The following is a 9,792-nucleotide window of genomic DNA, read 5'->3' as shown; positions in this document are numbered from 1 at the left end:
GAACGCACACCTTCACTTATTATTTGGAGGAAAATGAGCTGAAAGTAGCACATTAGCTGTAATCATACACACCCAGACATGAGAACTGGACTAAAGAAGGAACAGCAGCAGCAGCACATGTTTAACCAGTGCTTTTAGTGGTTAGAAAATTCATGACATAAAATCAATTCTTAACCACGAGGAAAAACTGTCATTTGTGAGCAAATTAACAGTAGGCAGGATGCATCTAGTTGATTTTAACCCTACAAAATTAATGTTATGTAAAATAGGGTTCATACAGCTTCAAATTAATGCTATTCGAAATGAAATTCAAGACACTTTACAGTAAATGTAATTACATAAGGTTGGGGTAATGTTTTTCCAGTGTCTAGTGCTGACATGATACTGGAAGCTCCCAAAATAAACAAACCCTAACCCTCCAAAAAAAAAAAAATAAAAAAAAAAGACTAAAATACTCTAAACAAGATGATTACAAAAGTGCCAGAAATCTATGACACAAACTTACAAAAAAATATTTGTTGGATAGGCAATTTTCTTTAAATTTACATTTTCCCATGTTGTTAAAAGTTGCTAAAAGCATGAGTCCCACTGCAACCACGTCACTGTTTTGGAGTTGATTCCACTGTCCTGATTTTTTAAAAACGAGTTTGAAACATGAGACAAATTACAATCATAAAATCATACTTACAACTGAGACTTGAAACATTGATATAAGATATTTTAATGACAATTAAGCCCTTATTTGTAGATTCATGAATTATTAAATGCCTTTTAAGACTTTTTAAGGATCGGCAGGAACTTTGTCTAAAGACTTTTTAGACTGATGTACCAAAGTTGATCTATGAATAAAACAAAAGACAAAAACAGATTTCCACTTAGTCCAAAAACATTTATTAAACAGCCTTCTTGTTTGCAGCTGCAACCTGTAAAAAAAGAAAAACAAACACAAGGAACTTTTAATGTACATCTCCAGAGATTTGAATCACATTCAAATAAAGACATTAGATCTTCATTTTCATCACAGGTAGATATCACTACTGCTGTGCTGAAAAACGGGCATTTTGAAGTTATTTCAGCCCAAATTTGATGAAAACCTTTCAATGTTACTGCTGGTACACGTGTTTTTGAAGAGGGAAGCCGTGTGAAATATGGCTGCAGCAGAAATCAAAGTTCCCACAAATGTCCAGCTTCAACTTTCATATTTGTCATTGCCGTGTTTCCAAAGATTCACCAGCACACACATAACCCACTGGGAAAATTATTATTAGAAATATCAGGCTTCTTCTAGGGATGTCCCGATACAACTTTTTCACTTCAGATACGACACCGATATTGCAGCCTTGAGTATTGGTCGATACTGATATCAAAACGATAACACGAATCATACACACTTTTATTACTTATTTGTTATGTTAGAATGTTAGAAAAGGTTTGATCAAGTGATGTTACTCAGAGAACAATAGTCAGCAACAGTAGGGATGAGAAAAACTGACCCATTTATTATTAATCAATTGGTTACATACATTTGAACATAATATCTACTTGGGGTGTGCATTGCCTGCCGATACGATATATCCCGATGTTATAGTATAAGGTGATTATTGCGACTTTTTTTTTTTAATACATGACTTAACTAATCTGTGAAGTTGTACACCTTCATGAGAACATTATGTATGAAATACATTTTATTGGCATATTTCACACTCAAAACATTGGCTTTAACATGCCATGTGCCAAAAACACTAAAAAAGAAATACAATCTGACTATTGCTTTTAAACCAACCTTGACTTTAGTGCAATTTAACTAAGGTACAGTATATGCCTAGAACAACAAATAAATGCAGACAGTACTTTCTTTTTAGATTTTTTTTTTGAAAAAACAAGCTGGAAAAATAAATACATACATTTTTAAATAAAATAAAAAAAATCGATATGGATGCATTTTTAATCAATCCGAGAATCACGAGACGTAATATCGCGATATGTATCACCGAATAAATTTTTTTCAACACCCCTAATATCTACAGTATTCTACAATTGAATAGAATAAATAAAAATGTGATTATAAGACCCTGAAAAATAACCTAAATAAATCCAACAAAAACAAATTATACTTTTAAAGTGCAAATAATTCAAGTTCACTTCAGTTATTTTTTTACTGTCAGTATATGGCTGGAACAACTGAGGGCGGGGTCAATATTGAATCAGATCCATTAAAAACCAAACGATGCCCAACCCAACAGATAGCCGTAAATGACAAAAACTAAAGAAATAAATCTATTCAGGAGGCACTAAATAAGGTTTCATTTCACTTATTTACAATATGAGATTCTTTAAAATGTCTATTATTACTCATTTATTCCATCATTATGCTCTATAGTTGTTTGTTCTTAGTCTTCTGATATTGTAGTCAGATAAAGGGGGAAAAAGAGTACTTGGGAAATAAAATTTCTAAGACTTGGTTCTGCAGCGCTATGATTTTTTTTGCGTATGCATTTCCTGGTTTTTAGCGTATGCTAGCTGAAGTATGCAGCACTTTCACTTTGAGGTAACACTTAACATCTTTGGGGTTTAACATTTTAAACATTAAAATAAACTAGGTTAAAATATTCCATGACTTTTTAAGACTGGAAAAGTCCATAACTACATAATTTCATGACCGTGGGGACCCTGAGAATATGTGCATCAGTCCCAGTTATCAGTCCAATGAGTTGAAAAACATCAGCCAAAAATCAAATATAGTGCATTCTTCAAAACTTCAAGCACAAAAAGAAAGAATGTGTAAATCCTGACGAGGCAGGACACACCAACATGTTTCCTGCCAATGCAGGGCAGCCGGCTAGCGTAGCCCAGCACAGGCCTGCTCATTAGCATGAACAAACAAGGAGAAAAACTGGTGCCATACGGATATCTTTCCAAGCATGAAATCCCCTCCTGATGTTTCCTCCTTTACCTTTGGATTAGCACAATTGCTTTCTCCGGATTTTTTCACTTGGCCCGAGAGTAATGAGGCTTTGTGTGTGAGAACACTAAGAAAACAATTTCAAGTAGCTCAAAGTAGAAAATATTCAAGGACATTATGGGAATTAGAAAGTTAATGTTAACATAACTTGGGAACAGTACAGTGTTTGGACTGAAGCACAGATGTTCCAGATGTGATGAACAGAGAAAAACAAGTGGTGATAAAACAGCAGTGTCAGCAGAAAGGTCTGACTTAAGCTCGGCTACATTTTGTGCTCGAGTCAAAGCTTGCAGCACAAAGCCAGAATTTCTCGTTCAGTTCAAAGGTGACACTAAGTTGCACAGCGACAGGATATGTTCCTTGAAAACTGCTTATCAGGCCACAGCCGGCGACCTACAAATGTTGTTGCCAAATAACCTTCCCCCCTTTTTGAGGAAAAGGCATTTTATATGTAAGAGTGTGCAAATGGTGAGGAGAGCACATCAGTGCACCATCACCTACTGCAGCACAACTCTTGGTTATATTTATGTAGTACTTTGTGAAGGTGGCGTACAGACTGTTTCTCTTACAGTACTGTGATATTTTGTTGAACAATCATGTGACTGCGCTTTTTCACAGGAGTCGCAAACTGCAATTATATTTGTGTATAGAAGTGTAAATAGATGAGTTTTATATTGTGTGAGTATTAGACATTTGTGTAGTGCTTAAGAGCATATAATTTAATTGAGTTAAATATACTGTGTATGTTATGTGACTGGCTTTTGGTTCAGCAGGTTACCGAGGATGGAAATCCTGCATATTCAGAGTAACAGGACATGTTTTCTTAGCATTTTCTTGTTTTTAATATGCATCGTCCCTTGAATAAACAATCAAAAATCAAAAGAAATTGAACAACACATCAAGAAAGTGTTTTTTAAATGCAGGGATTACTTAAACTGTGTACTAAATATATGAATGTATGTGTACATAGTGTATATTTATGGCTTTTCCCCCTTCAAAAACAGATGTGCTAAAACCACCTACAGAGGTGCAGCTCATACACTAAAATAAACTATTATTAATATTTTCAGACTTTTAAAGTAAGGATTTCCTTAATTTGGGGGGACCGATGCTTGCAATTGAAACCGATGTCCATTCTGCTGTAAGATGACTGACAGGCCACGCCCACTAGGTCATGTACACATGCATCTGCTACACAGATTAACAACAAGTCACGCTGAGGATGGTCAACCTAGCATGTCGGCAGTTTTTAAACAAAAAACCTAAAAAAAAGAGTAAAGGATCGCAATTTGTAATTAGTGTAAGGCGGAAATTAGTCGTGGAAACCACCAACACCGCTGAGTATGCAGCATTTGAAGTGGGCCAATCAAGCTAATGCTAAAGCTAACAGGAGAAAAGGGCCAGTCAGTGGCCCACTTATGAGCAGTGAAAATATCAAGTTAATTTCATTGTATATCAATAAAAACTGCCACTAATGTACAAGTAACTGCAATAAATCTGAGAACAACTTACCCGTGCAATGCTAATTCTACACATTAATTGTTGACTTAAAAATGTCACACATGCTACACTTTATTTTCATTTTGTAGAATGTTTGACTTTTAGGGGCTTTTATCTTGTAAACAGTTGCAAATTATTTTTTAGATTGATATTTTCACATTTAAATATCCACAAAGCTGCTGTGTTTGGACATTATTTCTTTTTTAAAACTCAGGACACTTTACTGGTGGTTGAAGATGTTTTGTTAGTTTGTCCTGCAAATTAATATTTTATGATTTACCTCAAACCTGGTGATTTTCTTAATTTGTAAAACCAAAATACTGCTGTGCGCTTTATTTTTTGGCAAATAGCTTTAAACAGGTCTGCAGTGGAGCCTGTTGATAAGTTTTGTTTGTTTATAAAATGTGAAAGAAAGACTAAAGGAACTGATATAATTTAGTAGTTTAGAGAGTGATGTTCGAAACTATTCATTTATATTTAAATTAACTACCTCATGTATTGTTTCACGGGTATTACTCAATGTTGTTCAATAAAATTAGATTGGAACATTCAAGGTGGAAATCAGAATTGGCCAGAATATTGCAATTGCTGCACCCCTATTTTAGAGTTTTTTTTCTTCTTTGTAACCCTTCAGTGCTAAAAAAAAAAAACAAATCACAAAACATGAACTCGGTAATGCTCGACCGATGACACGTAGCACCAAACAGTTTTTAAATGGAACTCTTTAATGCTCTGTTTGAACCTGAGGAGTTCATCTCAGCCATGTTGGAATGGTTATTATACACATTTGGTGGTTGTAAAGTTTACTTCCTCATCAGTTAACTGAAGAGTTAAAAGCTGATATCAATGCAGCCCAAACACAGGCATTAAATCAAGTGTTATCATCTGCTCATCTTAAATTATGAAACGGTTTTCTCACCTGGCCAGCAATTCTGTCCAGATCTCTGGTTCCCTGGGAGGTTAGTCGGCGACCACTAATCAATAAGAAAAAAAACAAGGATTAGACAGTAATTCAATGACCCAATAACTTCTATATACTAGCACAATACAAAAGTATATTTACTGTTGCAGCAATGTCATTAAAAGGGAGAAAACCACTGAAATGTCGATGTACATTGATTTAGACTTGCAATACTCAAAACTAAGAAGCAAAAAACCTTAACATTCTTTAATGGTGTCAAACATTTCCAACGACTCACCCATTGGGATCTTTCTCGATCATCTTGAGCAGCTCAAGAGCCTGCAACACCTTACGTGCCACGTTTTTAGATCCTACACTGTAATGGGCGGGGCACACGCCGTTTCTATTACGGCCACCGTAGATCTTGGTCATGGAGCCCACGCCGGCTCCACCGCGGAGGTACAAATGACGAACTGTAGACGCTGTGGAAGCACAAAGAAGAAAAAACACTTGAGGTCGTGCAGATCTTTGCCCAAATATCCTCGATCAACACGAGAACACAAAAGTTGAAGTGAAAAATCTTCAAAACTAATACTTCTTTGGAAAAGCTGTGAATCCTGAAATTGATACCCTATAACAGGGCTATCTCATTTTAGTTCAAATACGGACTAGTTTGATCTTTAGGGGGCCACAGAATGTAGGTGAGAACATGGTTACCACAATTTCCACAATATTCTATCCAATTTCCATCACTTAGTTTTGAACTGCTAAGATGTATTCAAGACCATTAGAGCACAAAAATTATCAGACATTTCCAGTGTACTAATGTAACAGAGGTCTGACAGTGTGCCACAGTGAGTAGCAAAAACATAGCGTCCATCATTTATCTATCATTTCGTATCGTACAATTGCACAAATGTCTTTAACCCATTTTACAATAGAGGTCGACAGATATATGGACCTTTTTCAAGACCACCCATCAGTTGATTTTTTAAATTTTATTTATTTAGCACTTTAGAGTAGCCATTAAAGGAAAAAAGAAAGAACATAAAAAAACATCCATTCGGATGTATGAATATACAACAACAAAAAAGTAGTAATAATAATAATAGCATGTGCATGGGAGAGGTAGAAGCCAATAGGCTTACAAATAAAAAGCCGATATAATAGGATAAGGATAAAATATTACAGTCCCTGATCAAATATCTTAATCCTATTATATTCTTAATAGGATAAGGATATTTAATCAGGCATCCATGTGGGCAGCTGCAGCCACCGCTTGACTGATGGAAGGACCCCGCATATATATCATACGTGTTTCAATTGTCTTTCATAATCAATGTGCATTAAAAAAAAAAAAAAGTGTATTGGCCTTAAACATCAGCTTTTGGTATCGGCCAATTTTTTTTAATTTTTTTTAAAAGTCGGTATCTGTATCGGCCTTTGAAAATCTTTTATCGTCAACCTATATTTTGCAGTATTTTTTAAAATAACAATGCATCAGATATTGAATGTAACATTAACCAATTAAGTGCCACCATGTTTAATTATAAGTTTACAATTTCAATTTGCAGACATTAAAAGTGATGTGCTACGCAAGTTGTTAGGATTAAGGGACTTCCTTAACGTCCCATAGTAATAGTGAAGGTTGGATTTTAAACATTAAAATAAAATAGGCTATATTTCCAAAACAGTTAAGTTATTTAATGACTTTTCAAGACTGGAAAAGTGTTTTTTTTTTTTCTTCTTTCAAATTCCATAACTTTTCCAAAAATTTCATGACTGTGGGGACCATGTAAGAGAAAAAAAAAGTGACATGAATGCGTTTTAGTTTGCACTTCCATGTATAAATAATAAAGGATCTAAGGAACTTCACTAAATTTCCCTGATTTGGGAATTTTTGGAACATTAATAAGAATTTTTTTAGATTAAAAACAACTGCCGCCATGTGATTTAAGAACTGGAAAACTGAGCTCTGCAAATATTGCCGTTTAATTGATTTGTTTTGTATTTGGAGGGGCTGAGATATCTACAACCTTCAAACAAATTTGTTTATTTTTTTTAATTTAAAAAACATTTCATGTTTTTTTTCTATCATTTTTACTTTCTCGAACAGGCCAAATTGAATGCCCTAAAGGGCCGGATTTGGCCCCCGGGCCGTGAGTTTGACATATGTGCCCTATAACAAGACATCAGTTGTTTTTTTTTTTTTTTTTTTACTTTTCTCCTAAACAAAACACAGCAGAAAAGAAAAACCCACTGTGAACTAGTTTAATTAAAAGTCTTGTTACCAGCTCTGATGTAGAACCAGTTCTCATCACTGGGGGCCAGTTCCTTGAACTTGCCAAGCTTGACCAGGTCCACCCAGTCTGGTACCTTCAGTTTTCCAGACCTGAAGAACAGTAACAGTATCAAGTTAGGACATGTCCAACACAGAATAATGAATAAAGAGAAGGGAAATGTTTTCATACTCTATAATATCTTACTTTTTCAGGAAGGCCGCCAGGGCGCGGACAAACTCCTGCTGGTTAACGTCTTTCACTGTGATTCCTGGCATCTAAAATATGACAAAAGACGATGCAGTTATTCATGGTCACAACAATTAATCTTTTTAACAAAATTTACAGTACACGGGGGTACAATCTTGTGCTGCCCTTAAAGTAAACACGATTCCAATTAAGGTTGGGCAATATATCGAAATTCAAGATATATCAAGTTTACTTTTTTGGCGATACAGAAAATAACAATACTGATTATAACAATGTTTTATTTCATAGCTTATTTTGTATGAAAATACTTGTTTTAGGAGTCTACGCCTTCACTAGTTCTCAGAACAGCATGAAAAACTCAGGTCAAACTCACTCACACATGCTGTCCCTGACAGGGGAAAAAGACTAATATGGCACATATTGTGCAGCTATTTGTTAATAAATGCGTCTGTGCGGCATTTTTCATGAGAAAACTTAACTCAAAATTGTCTTTCTGGTTAGACTTTGATGAGTTAAAACTATTAAGATTTATATCGTATATCACGATTTATAGAAAAAATATCGAAATCTTAACTTTTAACCATAACGTCCAAACCTTAATCCAATAAAACACAACATTATAAGTACAAAATGACTCCAAAACCACCTAAGACAACTAGAAATGATCAGAATATACAAAACGAGGACAAAAAATGACTCAGAAAAACGCTAAAAGGCAACAACACTGCACAAAGAAGACCGAAAAACATACAAAATGATATCAAAACCACACAAAAACCCTCGTTCTTTCCCGTATTAATGCTCAGATCATTATTATTATAACTAATGACATGTGTGTTGATAATGTGGCCATGGGATCAGACTATCACGTTTTTGTGGCCCCACTGAGATTAAACATGAAATTTAAAACTTTCTAACTAACTTACACATCGTGAACGACAGGAGATCAGGTTAGTGTAAATGTACTCACCCTATTGTTGCAATATTGTTTGTTTATATACGGTTTTAACCGGGATTAGCATGTTAGCATAATTTACTAGCCTGTACTACTACTTAGTTTAGTTACCATAGACCCTCGGCACTTAAGTTTCTTACAAACACACGTCACACAGTATTATAAACGTGTGTAACTTAAGCACGAGATAGTTTATTCGTAAAGCTACTCGGTTGTTAGCATGCTACAACGAGGCAACATGGAGGCGGCCATTGCTAACTTACTCTAGCCGCCTAAAAAGATAACAATTTAACTCCAGACAAAACTGAAAATCTAATCACACACGGCTCAGTCTCCTTTTTTACTTTGAGTTGCGCCGGAATGTGTCACATTTAAGATCCAAACAGTGATAATCATCGGCTTTTTTAAGCATTTATTGCAGAGGAAGTGTAGCAGCGCGTTACCTTGCTTGCCGACAGCGAAGGGAAGAGGGTGAGACGGGGTTTCCAACGCGTGTTAGCACGGGCTCTCACGCTTTCTCTCGCGAGATTTGAGCGTTGTGGTTTGAAATCACTCACCGGCTTCATAAACTAACAATATTTGATACGAAACATGTGTAACGTAATCTTTATTTTTAGGATTAAAACTATCAGGGATGTTTAATACTCAATTGCAGATTTTTTTCTTTCTTTAATAATTTTGTTTTGAGACTTTTATCAACTATAGATAAAAAATTGTCATGGAACAGTATTTTTTCTTTTTCTTTTTACTAAGAAGCTACATTTAAAAAAGAAAAAAAAAAAAAAAAAAAACATTTATGTACGGTCCCACTACTGCACATGAATTATACTTCGTACACGGACCATGTACAACTTCTAGACAAAAATAAGTAATAATAATAATATTTTTTTCCCCCAGGATAATAATATCAACCATTTAAAAAACAAACAAAAAACAAATAACTAAAATAATATGTTCTCTACACATTTGTTTTTAGCACATATGG

At 34.9% G+C, this 9,792-nt stretch overlaps 1 protein-coding gene across 1 annotated transcript; it reads right to left on the bottom strand.

The window, feature by feature from the left end:
• Window positions 1–868: 868 nt before the first annotated feature.
• rps19 (ribosomal protein S19) lies at window positions 869–9,329 on the bottom strand. The gene is made up of 6 exons (XM_028471780.1): window positions 9,251–9,329; window positions 7,850–7,920; window positions 7,655–7,755; window positions 5,662–5,845; window positions 5,382–5,436; window positions 869–923 (listed from the first exon to the last, which is right to left on the bottom strand). Exons 2-6 carry the CDS (start codon window positions 7,918–7,920, stop codon window positions 894–896), a joined length of 441 nt encoding a protein of 146 aa, XP_028327581.1. The 5' UTR covers window positions 9,251–9,329; the 3' UTR covers window positions 869–893.
• Window positions 9,330–9,792: the final 463 nt, after the last annotated feature.

The sequence above is a fragment of the Gouania willdenowi genome, chromosome 16 (genome assembly GCF_900634775.1).
Source record: "Gouania willdenowi chromosome 16, fGouWil2.1, whole genome shotgun sequence".
Taxonomy (NCBI): Eukaryota; Metazoa; Chordata; class Actinopteri; order Blenniiformes; family Gobiesocidae; genus Gouania; species Gouania willdenowi.
Note: the sequence above shows the minus strand (reverse complement) of the source record. Positions and strands in the feature narration are given on the sequence as shown.